The following is a 22,199-nucleotide window of genomic DNA, read 5'->3' as shown; positions in this document are numbered from 1 at the left end:
AGTCAGGTATAAAGTGGAGGTGTGTCCAGCAGGCAGGGAGGCTCTCCAGCTGCATTATGGGAGATGTAGGATCCAGTGTGTTCAGACTGATGACGTTGACCTCAGATCTGTTTTCAGTCTGATTCTCTAACAACAGCGACGCCGAGTCAGCGACTCACTGAAACACCTGCAGCCCAACGACAAACCACCTGCGTCACATGACCTCAGATCTGTTTCAGCCTGCTTTTAGTCTGAGTGTCGCTTCACAAACTGTTCATATAGAATATCATCTGAGCTAAACTGGACCAGACTGGAGCCGGTCCAGGATAAATACAGAACACACACACACACACACACACTGAGACAGAGAGACACGCTGAGACACACTGAGACAGAGACACACTGAGACAGAGACACACACTGAGACACACTGAGACACTGAGACAGAGACACACTGAGGCACACTGAGAGAGAGAGACACTGAGACACACTGAGAGAGAGACACACTGAAACAGAGACACTGAGACAGAGATACACTGAGAGAGAGAGAGACACTGAGACAGAGATACACTGAGAGAGAGAGAGACACTGAGACAGAGACACACTGAGACAGAGACACACTGAGACAGAGAGACACTGAGACAGAGAGACACTGAGACACACTGAGACAGACAGACACTGAGACAGAGAGACAGACACACTGAGACACTGAGACAGAGACACACTGAGAGACACTGAGACAGAGAGACACACTGAGACAGGGACACACTGAGACAGAGAGACACACTGAGACAGAGACAAACTGAGAGACACACACACACACACACACACACACACACATATATATGACATATATATATGTGTGTGCAATTTGAGCAAATACTGTACTTAATTTATCCAGAACCACGAGCAATTGAGCAAATTTTGTTTCAGTCCCTGTGCACTTCTTTTTCAATATTTCTCAAGAACATATTTTCTCAAATTTCAGATAGATAGATAGATAGATAGACAGATAGACAGATAGATAGATAGATAGACAGATAGACAGATAGACAGATAGACAGATAGACAGATAGATAGATAGATAGATAGATAGACACTTTATTTATCTCCAAGGAGAAATTTGCAAACTCTGCAAATTTCCCCAGTAGGAGATTAATTTAGTTGATCTTATCTCAAATGTCTATTATTCGAGCCGTCATCTCTCTCTCTCTCTCAGGTCCTGGTTCTGCTCGAGGTTTCTTCCTGTTAAAAGGAAGTTTTTCCTTGTCATCGTCTCTGAGTGCTGTCTCAGGGGGGACTGTTGAGTCTCTGCAGATAAAGAGTCTGGTCTGTGTGGAAAGAGTCCTGAGATGACTTCTGTTGTGATCTGGCGCCATATGAACATATGAACGGGAAAGAAGGCTCAAGCTAGCCAAGTATGCTGCAGGCTAGCCAACAAGCTTGTGACACAGCCTGAATGACACGAGCTAGCAGTTAGCAGAAGTGAGCGGGAACATGGAAACGCCTTCACAGACACGTCGGCCATCAAAGACAAGACGATGTGACGGGTGCACGTTACAAAGAGGGTCCTCTTAGCGACGCCAGATGGCCTCAAAGTGGCTGAATGAAACAGGAAGAACACAGGCACTGGGATTTTACAGGGGGCGGGCACTACTCTTTGATTGGGTGGTCAGAGCAGAGGTTTTCCTCGCAGCTGCAGAGGCAGAGACATGTGAACTTAAACCAACAGGAAGGCTGTTTGAGGAAATAGAACTAAAACGTTATTTTCATTTATTCAATCTTTGATATAACATTCGTTTAAAGCAACATCGAATGCTTCCGGAACAAGAAAGCAGCACTGACTTCAGTGGAACCATTGTTACTGTGTCGTGTGTTCCTACCCGGACCGCTTTACAGACACACCGTTGCTATTGGAAGCAGCAGTAGCTTCATCTTCCCCGCAGAGGTGGAATGCTTATGATGCTAACAGAAGCTAAACTGTCAGAGAAAATAGAAGGAACGATATCAGACGTAATAAGTAACGGTTCAACGCGGTGACGTCATTGCGATGGTAATCTGTAGTTTATCGCAGGAGCTAACAGGAGCTAATTGAGCTAGCAGCGGGATTAGCTGTAACGTTAAACCTTTGAAAAGCGCGGCGCTCAGCAGTCTGAGCGGTTAGCCGCCTGCGGGTCCCTGTGAACCGAGCAGACTCCGGTACTTTAACGGCAGCACCGACAGTAGAAATCAGTTAAATATGTGGTGAACGTACGGGAGCCGAGGGGGACACGAGGAGCAGGATCAGCAGCCCAAGGCACCAGCTGGAGATGAAGGTGAGTCTGAAACACATCCGTACAACACGGCATCCACCCGGGAGGGGGTCGGGGTCAGAGGCTGAATATGGAATTTACTGCTGCTCTGTTCTTGGTCTCGTCGTGGTTTTGAAAATCCTGTTTGATGCGGTTCTGTTCCTCCTGGGGGACCCCATGAGCCTGATCGTGCCAGAGACACGGAGCCTGGACCCTGACCCGCAGTCCGTCAGAACCGAAGAAACCAGGAGACCAACCGGACTCAGAGAGTCTGCACAGACACTTCAGCCTTTATCAACATAGTTGATCATGTTTTCTGTCAATCAACTCATTGATTGACGGACTAATCGTTTCAGCTGCGCGCGTGTAAACAGTTTAATTTATAACAAAACATCAGGTTTTATAAACTCTTCATATGTTTTGTGTAAAAATCTTCATTTGTAAAGAAACTGAAGCCGTCAGATAAATGTAGTGGAGTAGTACTTAAGTACAGTACATGGAGTAAATGTACTTAGTTACTTCCAGAAAGTGTCGCTTTGTGAGGACGGCACTTCCTGCAGACGGACCAAAACCTCTTGGCCTGTCAGTGACTTCGTGCTCCGAGACACATCTGGACCCAGAAATGTCTGATCAGAGGAGTCAGCAAGAGCAGGAACGTCACCAAAATTCAGTTTCAGACCTGATCTTGTTCGTCAGGGTCGTCAGGACTGAAGGTTCACTAACAGACCTGGTGTCAGCGACTAATCTGGATTAACAAACAATTTAGAAGTGGATCCAGTTTAATCTCACAGCTCTCTGATCTGATTTTGTTCCATCAGGTTCTGCTCAAGGATCAGACCATCAGCCGGACTCTTCAGGTGTGACTGAGATGGATCTGGACTTGAGGCGGTCCAGACCAGGCCAGTTCAGTCTGCTTCTGGACGTTTGTCCTGTCAGTACGCTGGTTTATGGAGCGCTGACGCCTCCAACATGTCGGACAGTGATCCGCCGGCTGTAGAGGAGCAGACAGCTGCAGAGGAGGCTCCTGGTCCTGGTCGTCCTCCCCTGGCAGAGAAGGCCCTGTCGGAGGCCTTTTCTCGGTTGCGATATCGGGACACGTCCCTGCTGATCTGGCAGCAGCAGCAGCAGGAGCTACAGGCGGGCCCCCCCTCCACCTACCTGAACCGCAGCCAGTCAGCCTGGTACAGCAGTTTTGGGAACCAGGCCGTACTGGTCCGGGACAAGAGGGGCCTTGAGGACACAGAGGGACGGTCCAGGATCTGCAGTGTCATGTAGACAGGGACCAGTAACCTGAACAGACTGGCTTGATGTAAACCAGACTCTGTGATTCAGGCTGGACGAAGTTAACCGATCATTTCCTCGTCATAACGACGTCACTTGAGGAACATCTGGATTAAGTTGAGCAGGGCTTTCAAACTTAAACTGAAGTGCGATGAGCCGGTTTCCCCTGCTGGCCTGAAATCCACCAGAGAAGAAGAAACACATGGAGCAGAGTGTGTAGGAGGGCTACAGAGACCAGAATGCACCTCAGTACAGACCTGGATGTGAATATAAAGACTTTTGTTTTGTCTGTTGGTATAGGACAGAGCTGGGGGGGGGGGGTTCTGGTTTTAGCTGCAGTCACTGTTTTACTCAAGTCCTGAGTCAAGTCCAACAAGTCCCTGTTCACGATAGGCAAGTCCCAAGTCATGTCTAAGTCAGGATTGACACGGTTCAAGTCAAGACCAACAAAGTAAGACAAGCTTTCTCCAAGTAAAGACGGAGTTAAAACTGACAAGTCCAAGTCAAGACCAACAAGACTGAAGACCAACAAGACTCAAGACCAAGTTGTAAACCTCTGGACTTCGGTTCTTTGTCAGCTGCTCTGCACTTTGTTGCTACCAGTGAGTCGCTGCAAAAACACTTTTCCTCCAGAGGGGTAATGAAGTCCTTCCTCCTTTTAACCTGAAGTCCCGAGGGCCAGGTATCAACACTGGGGGGTCAAGCCTTTTCTGTTGCTGGGCCCAGACACTGGAACAAACTGTCCCCTGACATGCGCACCATCACAGACTTTGACTCTTCAAAGCATCTTTTCAGACTGGCTTTTAATCCACAGTGATGTGGTGATTTGATTTGATCAGTTTATTTCCCTGACACGTGTTCTATTGTTGTTTTCTTTCAATCTGCTTTCATTTCTAATTTTACTGCTTGTTTTTAACTGGAAAGAACTTTGGTCACCTCGAGTGTTGTAAAGTGTTATATAAATAAATTCTGATTGATTGATTGGCTGCTGTCAGACTGAAGATTCAACAGTCTTTACTGTCATTGAGCATGACATGCCAATGAAATTTTCATTGCAACCCCCATGTTGGAAACAAGATAAGATTAGAAAGAATAAAATTAGATAACTACAATAAAATAAACCAGCGTGCAATAAAAATATTCGGAAATGCAATATAAATGCAAATATCTATATCTTGTCAGGACAACAAAGAGCTGAGTGTGACAGTCGGCCCCGGTGTTGAAGGTGTCGAGCCAGACGTCACCTGCTCAGGTATGAATATTAATTAATTCAGGGTTGGGGGTTTCATGCAGGTGATTCTGCTGTAACAGCTGTGTGTTAGCGACAGGTGAGATGTGATACTCACCTTCACCTCCTGATCAGCTCAGCAGTCTGGCCCTTTCTTAAAGTGATGAACCGTGGTCACTCTGACCTGATGGTGGCGCTACATGTCACCACGAGGTCCAACACGTCCAGCACTTCGGTAACTAACGACGTTCCCATCAGATACTTGGCTAGCATTAGCATGCTAACATGGTCAACACGTTAGCATGCTAATGAAGTTCGGCCCCACACAGAGCTGCTAGAGTCCACCTGAAAACACACCTGTGCAGGTGTGAAGGAGGCTTGTTTTCTTCGTGGGGACTCGCCTGAGGATGACCAGCAGGATCTGAACGTTAATGCGGTGAAATAATAACCGAAGGAGCCGTCGAGTCAGTTTATGTGTTTATTTATGAAAACAAAGGAACTCAGAAAATAAGGATCCCATATCAGTAATTACATCAAATAATTCACTTGTTGGTTTTGTCGGTTCGTCCTGTAGTTCGATCTAAACCTCAGACAGCTACTATACAGCTACTATACAGTGCTCAAACATACGGAAGAAAGAACGTACGGCCGGAGTGCATGCAAATACATAAAATCACTTTTTTCCTTTTTCTTATTAAAATACAAAAATTAACTATTAGCATCAAAGCTCGACCATCAACTAAAAACAAACAGAGGAGGGTTACTGTGGCAACGAGCTGTCCATCTGTCTGTCACAACGGGAGGAAACGTGTCTTCATCCTTATCGATCCTTTCAAAGTAAGTCTCAGTTATTGATTAGTCTGTAAAATGTCCAAAATAAAACCAAACATCGGCCTAAAGTTTCCCAACACGCCTAAAAAAAAAAGAAAAAAGCACAAATTAACGTGTTTAGATGAGACTGAAACTTTACACTTAAACACGTCATGACCACGAAACCATCTCCATGACGACTGAGCAGCTCTGGCTGATGAAGGCCATGAGGTTTGGTTGAAAGCAACAGAAACATGCTCTTTTTTTTTCTTTTTGTCCAACAGATTCAGTTTGAAATGAAACTGAAAATCCTCAGATCGAAAAAAACAACCGAAATCAACGATGACAATCAGCAAATTAATTCCTATCAAATCAATTAATCAGTCAGTTTTTCAATCTCACGTCCTGCTGTGAAGCTGCTGAACCTGAACGCATCGTTAATCAATAACCTGATAGTCAGAATATCTTTACCCCCAATAATCTGCACAGATCACAGGAGAGGCAGCAGGAGACACAAAACTCAGGGCTTATTCTGCTCTAACACGAGCCCACGACATCCTGAGTCCTGGTCTCGCCGTCAAAATCCAGTTTGTGGTCGTATCTTCGAGGTTCTGGTACTTAAAACATCTGATCTCAGCACTCACTCATCTGGACGCAGAGGTCAAAGGTCAAACACAAGGACAGCATCAACAAGAGGGGCAGGAGACCGGGCAGACAGGTGAGGTGTTAGAGAGGTCACATGACGAAGCGACCAATCAGAGCACAGCGTTTGAACTCAACCTGACAGTGGAAACACACGATGGCCGATCCTCACCGGAACGCCACGCCGACCCTGCTGGTCGGACGCCGTCTGAGGTCTGAACCAGTGACCCGAGGTCAAAGGTCCAGTCCAGAACGAGCAGTCCGACATCCCCACGAGAGCCGTGACATGACGGCGACGTCCCGAACGTAAGGAAGCGTGAAGGAATCAGCTGTCCAACAAACCAATCAGGTGAGTTGAAGGCTGTGATGTCACCAGACACGAGTTGACTTCAGGTAAAATAAAAACCCGTCGGTTTGTCTGAGCTCGAAAACAGTTTACACACTGTGAAACGTCTTCGATCGATCAATCAGAGCCGACGTGGCTCCGCAGCAGCCAATCAGATCAAAGCTTACTTTAAAAAGATTTGAATGAAAGCAGAAACCAGCGAACGAACCGATCAGGAATAATGATCAGACTGATGATGTTTTCCTGCTGGAGCTCCAATCAGGTTTGATTTAATCATTTCATGATGAAGACAACAGAAAACCTGACCTGCCTCGTCAGCTGAGGGTTCGTCTTCACTTTGGACATTTTAAAGAGGAAATCGTCTGAAAAACAAACAGCTGTTCGTCTCTCTCACAACCTGGAGGTGAAGGTGAGGTTTTGGGGCCCCCCCCCTCCAGGTTCAGGTCTTCAGCATCTTATTCTGCTGTTTAAAGTAAAAAATAACTTTCAAAGATCTGAGACACTTTCAACTCGAGCCTGGACTCTGACAGCAGTGTCAGTGAGGTGGGGGCTGTTACAGTTTGAGTGGTTTTGATTGACAGGGGTTTGGGGGGGGGCAGAGCCAGTTTTATATAGAGAACCTTATAAGACACAAGTTTAGCACACAACCTGAAAAATCAAAGAACAGAAAATAAAGGAAATGTAGTGTTAAAAAAATACAAGAAGTCTGTCTCACTCTGCTGACAGAGCCGGCACCGCTGACCCCGGGGACACGCGGTAGGTTGTGGGTTTGAGTTGCAGGACCGGCAGAGGACAGGTTGGTCTCAGAGGGTTTTGCTGGACCCTGTTTCAGCGTTTTGAGTGAAACGTTTCTCTGATTCTTTCAGACCTGAAACTCGCTGCAGAGGGAAACAGTCTGGCTGAAGTCGCCGTGTTGAACACGTTCGGTACAATAACTGTCACTTTAACGCAGACGTCCATCCCATCATACAGAGACTCCACATCCCATTTCTCTGCAGAACGGTAACCCTGACAACCAGCTACGCCTCCAGCCTCAGCTCACTTTGAGTCAGCTGTTCTCATCCTGCCTCCGCCCCTGATCACATGACATCTGGAGGGGGGGGGGGGGGGGGTCACCCCGCTTTAATAAATGACTGAAACATGTCTGATACCAGCTGCCAGCCTGCTTCACTCTGCTCCACGGGACTAAAATGAAGCTGAGCGATGTCTGCACACGATTAGACGACATTAAAATATAAATAACTGTCAAAAGCAACATTAAAAACAAACAGCAGGGGGCAGCAACACACCGCTACAACTGGAAATAATGACCTCTACCTCTGTGCTAAAGAGCAGCTGACCAGGTCAGACAACCGTCCACCTGTCAGCTTCAGGTGTATCTCTCTGCTTTTACACGTTGGCCTCTGAGCAACGCACCAGGTGTGCCGTCAGAAGCGCTCCAGGTGACCCATCCCCGCAGCGGAGGCTCTATGAAGTGTAACGTCAGACAGCCAATCAAACATTTGTACAAACATGTTGTAGTTTATTCATACTTGGTTCAGTACCATGAAGGTACGGAGGTTCAGGACCCAGCCCTGCACGTCTCACCTGTGAACACAGGTGTAGACCAGCTCATTCATACTCCACTACAAGGCCACGGCGGCCCGATGGTGTCTGGAACACGAACACTGCAGCAGATGAAATGTCCAGATCGTCTTTCGTGACACAGAGTGCATCTTTTAAATCTCACTACTCTCACGTGCATCAAACCAACCGTTTTCTCTCTGCAGCAAGACTCAAGTCTCCATCGGCTGATTTATGGACTTCTGACGTTTGTCTGAACAGAATCAATGTGAACTGGATCATCTCCGGGTCCACAGACCACAGACGGACTGCAGATCTGACGAGGACGACGCTGCTGCGGCGGGAGTTTAAGTTTCTGTGATGCCCTGAACTTTGTCTCACAGGTGTCGCCTCCTTCCAGGCAACAAACGTGAGGAAACTCTTTTTCAAATCAATCCATTACTGAAACCTCGATCGGAGTAAAACCCACTGAGATCAGCCCCTCCTTCTCTCCCATGATGCTGTCTGGATGCTTCTGGAATGTTTTCAGAGGTCAGGGGTCACAGCCGGCCATCCGAGAAGAAGAAGAAGAAGAAGAGGAACAAGAGGAAGAAGAAGAAGAAAGCTTCCACAGCAGCAATGCTCGAGTGTTCAAAGAAGATCAATACGACCCCCCAGGCAGACAGACAGGCTGCCCGTCTCTCTACCACATCCCTTCTTCTCCTCTCGCTGGGAAGTTGTTGTTTTCTTCTTCTTCTCTATCTGGTTGCATTCCTCCAGGAAAAAAAGACACTAGGAGCTAAAAAACAGGTCAGCCTATTTACATACAGTCTCCGAGTCTGGGCGTGTGTGTGTGTGTGTGTGTGTGTGTGAGAGAGAGAGAGTGTGAGTGTGTGTGTGTGTGTGTGTGCTGCAAGAAGTTCAGAGTGTGTATCTCTGTCTTTGTGTGGCTGTTTGTTCAGGATGGAAGTTTACATGGATGTGTGTGTTTGTCTGTATCTGCGTGTGTGTAAACTGAGTTCCTGTGTGAAGAGTAGATAAACCTCTGAGTGTGTGTGTGTGGTCAGTAACATATGTGTGTGTGTGTGTGTGTGTGTGTGTGTGTGTGTGTGTGTGTGTGTGTGTGTTCAGTCTGTGTCGGAGGAAGAGGAGGTTCCTGTTGAGGAGCTGTCATCGGAGGAGGATGAGGAGCTGCCACTCAAACGACTAGCCCCGCCCCCTGCTGCCCCGCCTCCCGCTGCTTTCTCTGTACAGAGAGAGAGACAGGTAGAGAGAGAGACAGGTGTAGAGAGAGAGACACTGTCACAGAGTGTATGTACTGATACACACAGAGTTAACACACAAATGCGCGCACACGCACGCGCGCGCGCGCGCACACACACACACACACACACAGCGTCTGTACTGCTACACAGCGAGCCAGCGGCGTGTTGATGACATCACGTGGAGCGTGGACTCTTTTCTTCTTCTCTGTATGTTGTTTTCCGCTCTTTGGTTGCCGTGACATTTTTGAGCGTTCGTCCTTTCCTGAGTTTTGAGGACGACTTCGAGCTCGCAGCTTCCAGAAAGCATCGTTTAACATCCGGCTCGTGTGTAACAGTACTGCAGGAGTATATTAGTACACAATACTTACGCAGTAGCTTCCTCTGCTTCTTCTGCAGGCAGGATTTGACGTAGCGCTCCAGCTCTCGGAGCGTGGAGGGTTTCAGGGTTTCGAAGTCGATCTCGATCTCGTCGGGGTTGGAGTCCCTCAGCGACGGCTCTCTGGACTGGATGATGTGGACGACGCGTCCCAGCTTCTCCCCCGGCAGCCGGTTTATATCCAGACTCAGCTGGCGCTTCTCGTCGTATGACATCGGCAGGGACGACTCCTCGCCGTCATCTCCGTTGGCCGAGCCGCCGCCCGACGCCTTGCTGCCTTTCTTAGGTTGCCTGGAAACACAGAGGATGACTCTGATTGGTCAAACTCTCAATTTGAATTCAGTCCAACGAGAGGCGTTAATTCTTTAAAAGTCTGATTCCCAGAAAATGGCAACGGATCGACTGAACTGTACCTCGTGGCGGTCACCGTGCTGTTGGCTTTCCTGGCCGGCGCCTTCTTCTGATTGGCTGGTTTAGGCTGCTGAGCGGCGGCCTTGGGCTTCTTCTCTTCCTCCATCTTGCCCTTGTTCCCTTTGTCTTTCTCCTTGTCTTTCTTCTTCTCCTTGTCTTTCTTCTCTTTCTTCTTCTTTGGCTTGCTGACCGGAGCCTGGGACAGGACGGCCAGCTGCTCGTGCACCGCCTTCAACTGGTGGAATATACTAATTATCAATACCTGTCACTTCTAATCAATATTTGGGGACGCCTTCAACAGGTGAATTATTCTAGCAGCGAGTATCTAAAATCACATTAATATGTTTGATCAGCATTTTTATATCAAAGTAACCCTTTAATAAAACTTTATTAAATCGACAATGATATTAAAGAAGAAAACCAGGATGTTCTTGACCTGTGATTGGTCGGCAGCACCAACCTGCTCCTGTAGCTCAGCCAATCGCGTGGCTCGCTCCTCCTCTGAGTCGGACGATTCGTCGGAGGAGGAGTTGTTGCTGCTGTCAGAGGAGGCGGTGCTTTTACTGACCAAAGAGGGGACCGAAGCCTCCAGGCCCTCATCTGGGATCTTAGCGAAACGCATCTCGAACACATCCTGACGAGAGAGAGAGGGAGGGGGAGAGAGGGAGAGAGAGAGGGAGAGAGAGGGAGAGAGAGAGGGAGAGAGAGGGAGGGGGAGAGAGGGAGGGAGAGAGAGAGAGAGAGGGGGAGAGAGGGAGAGAGAGGGAGGGGGAGAGAGAGGGAGAGAGAGGGAGGGAGAGAGAGAGAGGGAGAGAGAGGGAGAGAGAGGGAGGGGGAGAGAGGGAGGGAGAGAGAGAGGGGGGGAGAGAGAGAGAGGGAGGGAGAGAGAGAGAGGGAGAGAGAGAGAGAGAGGGAGGGAGAGAGAGAGAGGGAGGGAGGGAGAGAGAGAGGGAGGGAGAGAGAGAGAGGGAGGGAGAGGGAGGGAGACAGAGAGAGAGAGAGGGAGACAGAGAGAGGGAGAGGGAGGGGGAGAGAAAGAGAGAGAGAGAGAGAGAGGGGGAGGGAGAGAGAGAGAGAGAGAGGGAGGGAGAGAGAGAGAGAGGGAGGGAGGGAGAGAGAGAGGGAGGGGGAGAGAGGGAGGGAGAGAGAGAGAGGGAGGGAGAGGGAGGGAGACAGAGAGAGAGAGAGGGAGACAGAGAGAGGGAGGGGGAGAGAAAGAGAGAGAGAGAGAGAGGGGGAGGGAGGGAGAGAGAGAGAGATAATCAATGAGGCGGGTCATCGATCAGCTGGAGGTTCTGACAAGTCTTGGACCTTCTGCAGGTTGGACGTACCTGCAGTTTGCGGGCCATGGCCACCACCTCGTGGTCTGGAGGATTGTACTTGTAGCAGTTGGAGAACATTAACCTGACATCTGTGGCAAAACTTTGAGGGTCACTATATTCTCCTTTATCCATCTTTTTCTGTTGGGAGAGAAGAGAAACATCAACCATGCAGAACGAGTCAGCGGCGACAGATCTGACGGTCTCTGCGAGGCGTGAACGCTGAACTCTGACGTGAACAAACCGGCGCTCTCGTCTAAGCCGTCACAAGTCAAGAAGTTAAAGCGAGGACTTTGTACAGAGCTGGTGTGAAAAAGTTCACGACAGTCGGTTCAATATGTAACGACGGCGGTCGGCAGCTGCGGCGTCGTTTCCTGAGCCGCCGCAGTGCTGCATTCTTATGTCATGATGCCTTTACTGCCAGTCAAACTCGAGAGGCGGCGGCGCTCTCCTGTTAGACACTGGACAAACATCAAAGGCCCCCGGCCGAGTGTATGTCGGCACCGTGACCCCTGACCCACCCGGTGGAACAAGCCCCCGCCGCACTGTGCTAAACCACGCTAACCCGATGATGGTGATCCGCCGAGCTGTGACCTCGCAGCGACTTTAACGGCGTTAAATCTGAGCCACGGCGATCGATCCTCCTGACTGACCTCAACCTTTGTGGCGTGTTGTGATGTCATGGTGTGTTTGGAATGCGATGATGTCATGTGTGTATTACCCGGACGGTGCTGAGGTCCATGGGGTGTTTGATGATGTCGTGGTAGTCATGCAGCTCCAGCGCCTCGGCGTCCACCGGCTTGTAGAAGGGCCAGGCGTAGGCCGCGTGTTTCTTCGAGAGCATGTCTTTCAGGATGGCGTCGCAGTGTTTCATCTGCTCGCCCAGCTTACCGCCCTTCCGTCCCCCGGCTCCCCCTCCGCCGGCTCCCACGTCACCCCCCGCCACCTCCTCGCCCGTCTCCCTGCGGGTCTTGGCGGGCCGGGCGGCGGCCTCCCGGCGGGACGAGCCCAGTTTGGCCGGTTTGGCGTCCTGAGCGGACGGAGAGTCGGCACGGCTGGCGGAGATGGCCGATGTGGTTGGGGTGGTGGTGTCGGCTTTCCTCTTTACACCTTTCTTCTGTTGGAGAGACAGACAGGTAAGAAGACAGACAGGGAGGGAGGGGCGGATGATTGGAGAGACAGACAGGTAAGAAGACAGACAGGGAGAGAGAGGTAAGAAACAAAAAGTCAATGTTTTTTTTCTACATTTCGGGTCATGTGATGCCGTTACCTTGACGACAGGCTGCGCAGATGGCATCATGGCGGCCGGGGGCTGCGGCGCAGAGACTGGTGGCGTGGTCTGGACAGGTGTGGGTGTGGTCGAGATGACGGGTGTCTGAGAGGGTGAGGGTGAGGGATAGGAGGGGGGAGGGGAGGCTGAAGACTCCGCCTGCTGACTCACTGAGACAAAGACACAGAGAGAGTACTGTTAGTACCGGAATGTACTACAAGTACTGTTGCAGTACAACACCTGACTTTGACTTCAGTCACCTGCTGAGTCCAGACAGACCTCACCTTTAAAACAACACACACGCAGCGACCACGCACACCAACGTCATTAAAGAGGAGGAGTCACACCACAACCAATGAGAGTGGCTTCCTGTCTCTCAGTCCTCACTGATGCAGTACTGCTGTAAATACTCAGACACAACGACTCCCAGTAGCAGGAGTACTGCAGTAGCTGCAGTGCAGCAGCGTACCTGTGGTTGCAGCAGCAGTAGTACTGCAGTAGCAGTAGTGCAGTAGTAGTACTGCAGTAGTAGTAGTGCAGCAGTAGTACTGCAGTAGCAGCAGTGCAGTAGCGTACCTGTAGTCGCAGCAGCAGTAGTACTGCAGTAGCAGCAGTGCAGTAGTACTGCAGTAGTAGCAGTGCAGTAGTAGCAGTGCAGTAGCGTACCTGTAGTAGCAGCAGCAGTAGTACTGCAGTAGCAGCAGTATTACTGCAGTAGTAGTACTGCAGTAGCAGCAGTGCAGCAGCGTACCTGTAGTCGCAGCAGCAGGTTGTTTGCTCTTGTTCTTGCCTTTGGGAGCTGGAGGCAGCAGAGCGACTTCTTCTTGAGGCATCTGAGCGACTTTCTGCAGGAAGATTTTCTCTAAAGCTTGAGCCATCAGGACGATGTCGTCTGTGGGCTAGAAGACACAAACACAGACGGTTTCTGAGACGCCGTTTGAGACATTTGAAGTGTGGTATTGATGATGTTTAACATCATTACTCCTCAGCATCCTCTCCAGGCAGCCGTGACACACTGCTGTCACTGAGACTTTACCACCTGCACTGATCACAGAGGTCACACCTGAGGCTGCAGGTCAGAGTGAACCGCATCGTAAAATAGTTGTGGTCACGTGTGTGTGTACCTTGTTGTAGATGTAACAGTTGGTGAACATGGTGTTGAAGTCCTGCATGGCCTCACTGGCGCTCCAGTAATAATTGTTCTCCAGACGTTTCTTGATCGTTCCCATGTCCATTGGGTTCTTGATCACCTTGTGGTAGTCCTGGAAGCAGGGATGTGGTTAGCTTAGCTTAGCTTACTATGGAGACTGGACACAGCTGGCTCTAAAGCCTACTCATGGACCGTGTAGAGCAACTTAAATATAACAAACAGTGTGGAACTACGACCTGCAGTGAGACGCGTGCTGGGACTTACCGCCAGGCAGAGTTTGATGGCGTCGACAGGCTGGTAGAAAGGCCAGGCGAACTGATGCTTCCACAGAGTCTTCACCACCACGTTCTGCATGTACTGCAGCTGGTTGGTCTTTCTGATGGACACAAACACACGACCACCACATCACAGAGCTGCAGGAGGACCGCGTCTGCTGATGCTGGACTGAATTCACCTCCTGCTTCTACCACTGCAGGTGCATCTGAATCTCATCCACTGTGTTCTCTGTTTTATTCGTTTACAGTGCAGAGGGCATCTACTTTTGGTTGGTGCTGTGGCTCATTTGGGACTTGAAGGCAGGCGGGGTCATTTGCACTGTTGGCAGTTAGTTGACAGGTCCATGTATAATCTACAGTCATACTCACAGGTATAATATGGATCGTGAGGTAACAGCAGTACAGTTACTGTAAGGAGACACTCTGCACTACATGACACATGACATCACAACTCTGACCAAACACGTCGACTCATGTCGACGGCGACGGAGTTTAAGGAGGGAGACGAGTCTAAAGGTGATGGATGATGTGACAGAAGTCAGCACAGTAATCCGTTCCTGCCTGTGGAGGTTTCATGTTTAAAGAGTGAATGTGACGTGTTGATTCTGTATTTTATTTAAAGCCTTTTGTGCCCTTCGCCTGAGAAGTGCTGTAAATGTAACGTAAATAAAACGTATGATTATTTATTTATAACTTAATCCTTTTTTCTTCTGAATAAGATGAACCTTTGCTGCCTGAACACCAATAATGCAAAGAGGTAACCTTTAATGTTACCGATGGACAAATCCAGACTGACCCTTCATACCTGGACGTGGGATTTAAAGTGAGGGTGATTATTACTGCTCTGACTTTGATCAGTCCATCAGCGGCTGATGACGCCCACTGTGAGTCACTGCTACTGAAGTTCTACATTTTATGTTTTGTCCATTCGTGTTAGCAGAGACAATGCTAGCAAAGTAAAGAAGTACCATGAGGGAGTATTTAGCTGCAGCTCCTGTAACCGTCTGACTCACGTACGGTTCAGCTTCTGTTCATTGTTTTGATGCCGGCTTCCTATTCATGACCATCCAGCCAACAACATTTGAAACCACTGCTCCTGGCCGGAGTTCAACCACAAACCAGAGAAGGAATACAGTCCAGGACCGTGACTCCAGAGTCCAGAGTCCACGTCCAGACCGCGGTCAGGTTTAAGTTCCAGTCGAGAACGAGCCTGATTTGAGTTTAATTTTAATAGAAAGTCTTCTGTCTCGAGTCACTGCTGGCTCTCTCTGCTTTAAAACAGAGTCTGATCTTTCTGTAACGTTAAACAGGTCAGAGCCACACAAACAGTAACGCCGCAGTCGCTACGAGGGCTTAGCGCAGCGCCACACGGTCTACCTCGGTAGAAGCCACATGAAATGTGTTGTCAGTGGACATACGACCAGTGTCAACATTTCTGACCTGCAGGTACGTTAATTCACAACATTTCCTCATTCTGTTCGAACTCTGTTGGCATCACGTTTCCTTCTAACCAGAAGAGCTGTAGCTCATTATTAGTTGTTGTTTCTAGGAGACGGGTTGTCACGTGACGGCGTTTCACATTTCACAACGTTTCCATAACGCAACTCATCCATACAAACTTCAGGTGTGCTCAGGTGCTTCCTACCTGCCAGGCTTGGTGGGATTGGTGACCTCAGGCGGAGGCGGGTTGGTAAGGGCAGGGGGGCTGGGGGGCGCAGCCTCAGGGGCGTCCGACATGGTGGACGACGGTGACGCAGCAATGCACCGTGGGACGGCAGTGTCTGACCTGAAGGTGAAAAAACAACTCCCTCTTTGGTCTGAGGGTGTGTGTGTGTGTGTGTATGTGTGTGTATGTGTGTGTATGTGTGTGTATGTGTGTGTATGTGTGTGTGTGTGAGGGCACACAGGTGTGTGTTAGTGTGTGTTCAGTTCAGGTGTTGTTGGTGTTGATTCTTCAGCTCGATGTTTCCCCCGAGGAGACAAACTCCCATCGCACAACCTGAGAGAGAGAGGAGAGCATCGTTAGCATCGCTCGCTCGCTAATGACTGAACAATCAGCTTTTCCAGCATTTCATCTTTGAGAAAACTGTAAAAGCTTCAGTTTCTCTCCTGGATCCCGAATAAACAGTCACACAAGGAAGCGGCAGCAGCAATTGATCAATCGTTCAGGTCTACAAAGATGCTCATTGGAAAATGTTGCCGTAGTTTTTCTGTACATTCTGCAAGAAAATAATATTCTGACACACTGAGATTAAAAACAGAAAAAATCTGTCGATTAGTTAACTGACACTTTGACAGACTTGACTCTCACATTTATGACACTCAGAGATTAAAGAAAGAGAATCAGATTCCTCATGTACAATAAGTAAACCAACACAGGAGGTCGACATCAGCGCTCAACGCCGCTAAAGGAGCACAACAGGTGAAGTAAGACGCTTTCAGCAGGAGCCCACTGCCTTCACTTCACTGACCAGCACTCTCCTCATCAGCTTTGCTGCTGTCACTTCAAAGCTGTTTTCAATCTATGAAATAAAACTGAGGCTCCAATCAGTGCTCAACGATCAACTGCCCTCTCATCTTTTCAGTACATGTTCTTCTTCATCTTATTAGAATAAACCTTTCCTGCGTCCTCACCACAAAACCCAGCACCTAAACAGGTCTGAAGCATTTAGGAAACAAGTCCTGTGGACTGATGAAGGTAAAATAGAACTTTATGGCCACAATGAGCAACGTTTGGAGAAAAAGGTGCAGAACTTAATGAAATGTAATGCTCTGCGAGTGTCCAGCATGGAGGTGGACGGATCAGGCTTTGGGTTGCAGCCAGTGGGGGGGACATTTCACAGGTAGAGGGACAAGGGGATGCTTCTACAGCAGGATAATGACCCTAAACACACCTCAGAATCTACACCGGACCATCTGAAGAGGACCGAGCTGAAGCTTCTGCAGTGGCCCTCACAGTCCCAGACCTAAACATCACTGACAGTCTGTGGATGGATCTCAAAGACCAGAACATACAAGACGACCCAAGAGGCGTCCAGAACTAGAAGCCCTTTAAAAGGAAAAATGGGCAAAAATCCCATAAAGAAGAAGTGAGAGACTCTCAGCTGGATATGAAAAGCCTTAAAAGCCGTGACAGCTGACAAAGGGGGGGTTACTAAACACTGACCACGCAGGGGCAAAATTTCATTTTGTGTTATTTTGAAACTGCAAAAGATGGAATTAAAAACGTAATCCTGCTTAAAGATTTAAAGAAAAGTGTCACCTTTAACTTCAAACAGAGCGACAGAAGTGACGTCACTCAGCTGATCGAAACCTGTCGCACCTGCAGCGCAGCACAACCAGCGCGGCGGAGGACCATCAACAATGACGGACCGTATGAGATCACATGGTGGCCGACGTCCAATCAGACTGCGCGTTAACAAAAGTCACACCGATGAGCTCGACTTTATGAAAACATGTTTCAATGAAAGGTCACTGAAACTCCTGAAGTCCAGCAGGCCAAACCCAGACCGTCCATACGGTACGCTGTGAAACCTGGACTAACATTCAGACTGGTATCACTGGGATTAATGGGCCGCTCTCTCTGCTGCTGATGACTTCAGGCTCACCAGACTCAGACTGACTGTAACAGCTCCCATGAATGATTGATTTTTAAACATCTGGCTCATCTTGCTCCACTTTTTTTTCCAAAGAACATCCAGAGAACAACACTGACATGATGTTCACCTGAGTGATAACCTGGCCTGGACAATACAAACACAAGGCCGGAGCAGACTGGATCCACCGAGGAGACTCTGGTTATCTGGAGTCCCGAGGAGCTTTTTGACCCTGCGGTGGCACCCGTATTCTTCCACGGCAGGGCATCTCCAAGTCAGGACCTCGGTCTGCATCCCAAACAGATGGCAGGTCGATACGGATCCAGCCAAGCCCACCAAAGCTTTCCATTCGGCCCACAGAGTATCAATGAATTCTCTCATCGTAAATTAACGGGAGGGGGTCGGAGCTTGTTGAGGATCACTGATTTCTCACGTAGATCATTTGCTGGATGTTTGCTCTTTAGAGGTGTCCCTGTACCAGCTTCACTCCGCACTTTTCTGTCCTTCTTCTTCACAGAATAGTTTCAGCTCAGTCAGACTGAACAGCAGATCCAGAATCTCAGTCAGATCAAGGTCTGAGCTTTGACTGGTCCAGTCTGAGGCTTACATCATCCCAGTGGAGCTCTGGCTCTTTGCTACAGGTCCTTGTCTCTGCCCAGACTCATGTCTCCTGCAGACTGAAGCAGGTTTTCTTCTGTATTTGGCTCCATCCATCTCGACCTCAGTCCTGACAGTTTTCCAGTGCTTGCTGATGAACAGCATCCTCCCAGCACTGATTCACTGTGGGGTTTCTGCTCTCAGGCTGATCAGTGTCGTGTTCCTGACTACCTTCTTCCTCATAAACAGCTCTCTTCCCATCACTCTTCTATGAAGGTCAGGTCTGTGGTGCAGGACTGACAGTGGTCCTGAGGACAGATTCTCCAGATGAGCCGTGGATCTCACATCATTATTCATATTGAGATTAACCTGCACACAGGTGGATTCTGGACCAATTCTGAAGGCTTCTGGTTGCACATCTGCACTCAACACATCAGTGTAAATAATAACGTACAGAATCTGGACTATTTTGTGTTGGCATACAATTTAACAAAGTGTTGTTACATATAAACCCAATAGATGTACTTTAATGTCCTGTAGTAAAATGACATGTTTCTATGACGAACATCCTGGTTTGGTGTGCTATGAAGGCAGATTAATCAGCCTAAAGTCAGAGTTTCAATGTGACAAAGGTGGCTGTCTTTTCACCTGGCTACATCTCCATGGTAACTGATGCTGCACACCTAACCTTCTTCTGTGTGTGTGTGTGTGTGTGTGCGCGCACGCAGTAAATCGATTACTCAGCATTATTGTAGTTGGTGCTCATCATCCATCATGCGTGAGTTATGGACTTTCATGCCCCCGGCTGCAGAGCCCAGACCTCAAACACCAATTCCCCTAATTCCTGTGGACTGGCCACACATGGGTACAGGGAAGCAGCCGTGATCGATATGAATATATGAATATACACGACTGAATATAAATGATATTCATGATGGTAGAACTTCAGGTTTGTGCCGCTCAGCTGGATGTTTCGTAGTCTGGTGTGTTCGGTTTGTGACCGTCCGCCTCGAGCATCCGGGCGACATCATCTGTGACAGAGCTGCCTGTTTGCAGACACGCAGAGACCAGCTGCACGTCATCAGTTCATCAAACAACCAAAACAATCAGCGCTCACTTCCAGACTGTGACAGTAGCCCTTCACCATGGTAGCTGATCTATCAAGACCCATCAGGACCCAGCTAACATAGAAAAACCTCCACAGGACATCTACAAACTGTCAGACCAGCAAAACCATTTTCAACTTCAAGTACTTCAATGGTTTGTTTCAAGCATTACAAGATTTTTAATAATGAACGATGACTTCAAGACATTTCTCCCCAAGATTCTTTGATTAGCTGCTTAAAAATTCATCGATGATAATCAAACCAAACCTCACACTACTGTCTTTCGGTTTGGGACTGTTGATCATATTTGACTGTTTAATGGACTAAATAACTGTGCAGCTCTCTAGAAAATTGTGAAACGATTGTTAATAAAAGTTGTAATTGCAGCCTCAAAATGAACATTGACGCACGAGGAAAAAGTTTCCCACAAAAGTCTCAACTTCACTCACTTACATGGAACACAAAAGGGTTTAAACTGTTTTTTAAGGTAATTTGAGGTAATGAGGCAGGCCTGTCTGAGGCGTTCAGGATAACAGACAGCTGGTCTGTAGCTCTATGCAGCAGCTTCACAGGATATGACATCACCGCCAGCTCAAACAGACATGGTGAGTTTGTGAGTTAATTACAAACATGAAATTAACTGAATAAAACTTGATATTTTCTTTTCTGTAACCTCACAGATGATGAGTGAAATCTCTCAAAGCTGCAATGAAACAATCATTTCATTATCAACTAATATTTAGATTATTGTCTCAATTAAGAGATGAAGTGTTTAGACATTCAATTAATTATTTAAAGAACAAAGAAAACAAGAAAATACTTATTTGTGAAATTAGAACTGGTTAATTTGAGTCTTTTTCTAAAATTGATCAATTAACAAAAAATAATTTGTAATTAATCAACTAATTAAAAAATCTTTACAAAGAATATTGACAGCTTTACAAGAATTTTACTTCATTTTACAGGATCAAAACCGTTTAATGACCCAAACATATCAACACGTTAACTGTGAAGTCCACGCTGTCTGACTAACTCACAAAGAAACAACTGTTTTTAATAATCTGCTGATTACTTTCTCGACTAAAAGATCAAATGTTTAGTCTATTGCAGAAAAAATAAAAACTGCCACATCTTCACACATCTTGTGTCAGTCCATCAGTCCAAAACCAGCAATCAACAAATCATCAAAACAGCTGATTTTTGTCGATCAGCTGACTGATTAATCAATTCATCCTCTCACTTCTACACTCCAAAGCTTTGGTACACATTGCTGTTGTGTGGTCGTTCATATGTGACTTTAAAACGGTTAAATATATATGAATACACACAGCCTGTGAATGTGTATGTAACTACAGTCACTGGTGTTGTGTGAACAGAAATCCACATGCTCAAATCATAAATAACATCCGTCTGAAGTCAGGTCCTCTGAAACTCTACTGATGCATTACACGACTTCTTCCAGCCTAAAACTGATGTTCATGCACGACTACCTGACCTCTCAGAGTCCAGCAGCAATGCTGAACACCTTAAACCGCATGAAAACTGGACGGTCAGACCAGTCCGAGAAAGCACAGCTCAGTTCCGTGTTTACTCACCGTCCAGCTCCAGAAACAGACAGCCGAGACTCCTACCTGCCTGTCAGACGGCACACAAACCTGAAACCTTCTCTAAAGAGTCCGGATCACAGTCAAGTCCTGCAGGGATCAACAGATGTTGGAGTCCGGCGGCTGCTCGCTCTGCATGCCTGCATGCTCCTGCGGTTCAGCGAGCTAACTGCTAACAGGCACCGCCGCGACCAACAAACTACACAAATCCCGTCAACAGCCACACCATCCACGGGGAGACACACTGAGCTGGTTCTTCACGGCTGAAATACAGCTAAAGCCCAGCGCTAACTCGCCGGGCTGCTCAGGGGGGAATGTTTTCACGCTAACGAAACATCCCATTTATCTTGCTTTAAAAAGATGGCGGGCAAGCCAAGGCAAAATATGAGCTAGGTTGCTAGCTAACCGAGCTAGGCTACTTACCGAAGACGTAAAATGTAATTAATACTGTTTGTAGCGGTTCTGGAGATATCTGGAAGTGTATTCAATGGGATATCTTGAGGTTTGTTCTCTTATGAGACGCACATGGATCAGATTAATACGGTTACAAATCCAATCTTTGCATATGTTACCGCTCGGTGTTTGGCTAGCTAATAAGCCGTTAGCCTGTTAGCTGAGCTTTGTCTGAACGCGCCGAGCGGCCAGCCAGGCTCCGACACACCGACAGATTCTGCACAATCCGAGGAAAAGCTTTCGCTCCGTTTACCCGCTAATCCCCCCGCCACCGGTCAGAGAGACGTGTTTACTTTGTGTTTCGGTCCTCCTGTGCGTCCAGCGGCGGGCTCCGGTCAGTTTTCAGGAAGATTTTTATTTAGCGAAGTAGCATAATAGATGAGTTATCAGCTGTCTACCGTGTGCGCAGGCGCAGTGACGAGCAGCATCATGGATGTTGTTGTGATCGGATTGGCTGGCCGGGTGGCTGAGGCGCTATGATTGGCTGCCAAGTGTTTGCGGGGCTATGATTTGGTGCTGGCGGTTGTGAAACGTTGTGATTGGCCAGTGAGTCATTTGAAGTGCAGTGACTGGCTGAGGCGATGATCGGACTGCTGTGATTGGCCGGTGAGGTTTCTGCTGGGTCAGGATGGCGCCGTCCCTCGTACTACGTTTCCCA

General features: G+C 48.1%; 2 protein-coding genes across 4 annotated transcripts; one reads left to right on the top strand and one right to left on the bottom strand.

The window, feature by feature from the left end:
• The first annotated feature begins 1,901 nt into the window (after nucleotides 1-1,901).
• On the top strand, nucleotides 1,902-4,482 carry LOC121607155 (putative uncharacterized protein BRD3OS). The gene is made up of 2 exons (XM_041937849.1): nucleotides 1,902-2,294; nucleotides 3,089-4,482. Exon 2 carries the CDS (start codon nucleotides 3,240-3,242, stop codon nucleotides 3,543-3,545), a length of 306 nt encoding a protein of 101 aa, XP_041793783.1. The 5' UTR covers nucleotides 1,902-2,294; nucleotides 3,089-3,239; the 3' UTR covers nucleotides 3,546-4,482.
• A 762-nt stretch (nucleotides 4,483-5,244) lies between these two features.
• Nucleotides 5,245-21,947, bottom strand: LOC121606258 (bromodomain-containing protein 3-like). Of its 3 annotated transcripts, none has more exons than XM_041936462.1 (12): nucleotides 21,835-21,947; nucleotides 15,831-16,184; nucleotides 14,175-14,286; nucleotides 13,885-14,022; nucleotides 13,512-13,659; nucleotides 12,761-12,930; nucleotides 12,212-12,607; nucleotides 11,503-11,631; nucleotides 10,608-10,805; nucleotides 10,174-10,406; nucleotides 9,753-10,051; nucleotides 5,245-9,365 (listed from the first exon to the last, which is right to left on the bottom strand). In XM_041936462.1, the coding sequence occupies exons 2-12, from the start codon at nucleotides 15,920-15,922 to the stop codon at nucleotides 9,247-9,249; spliced, it is 2,034 nt and encodes a 677-aa protein (XP_041792396.1). In that variant the 5' UTR covers nucleotides 15,923-16,184; nucleotides 21,835-21,947; the 3' UTR covers nucleotides 5,245-9,246. The 3 variants fall into 3 exon arrangements, with proteins under 3 accessions (XP_041792396.1, XP_041792398.1, XP_041792397.1); XM_041936464.1 differs by having other exon boundaries at nucleotides 10,632-10,805; XM_041936463.1 differs by having other exon boundaries at nucleotides 21,795-21,930.
• Between the last annotated feature and the right edge of the window lie 252 nt (nucleotides 21,948-22,199).

This window comes from Chelmon rostratus, chromosome 5 (genome assembly GCF_017976325.1).
Source record: "Chelmon rostratus isolate fCheRos1 chromosome 5, fCheRos1.pri, whole genome shotgun sequence".
In the NCBI taxonomy this organism is placed as follows: domain Eukaryota; kingdom Metazoa; phylum Chordata; class Actinopteri; order Chaetodontiformes; family Chaetodontidae; genus Chelmon; species Chelmon rostratus.
This window is presented reverse-complemented; position numbering and strand designations above follow the sequence as displayed.

Excerpts from the sequence above, each read along its gene's own strand:
- LOC121607155 (XM_041937849.1), top strand. The coding sequence starts at position 3,240 with ATGTCGGACAGTGATCCGCCGGCTGTAGAGGAGCAGACAGCTGCAGAG.
- LOC121606258 (XM_041936462.1), bottom strand. The coding sequence starts at position 15,922 with ATGTCGGACGCCCCTGAGGCTGCGCCCCCCAGCCCCCCTGCCCTTACC. Across the intron at positions 10,806-11,502 it reads CCATGGCCCGCAAACTGCAG|GATGTGTTCGAGATGCGTTT; the intron begins GTACGTCCAACC and ends CTCTCTCGTCAG. Across the intron at positions 9,366-9,752 it reads GAAGCAGAGGAAGCTACTGC|AGAAAGCAGCGGGAGGCGGG; the intron begins GTAAGTATTGTG and ends CTCTCTGTACAG.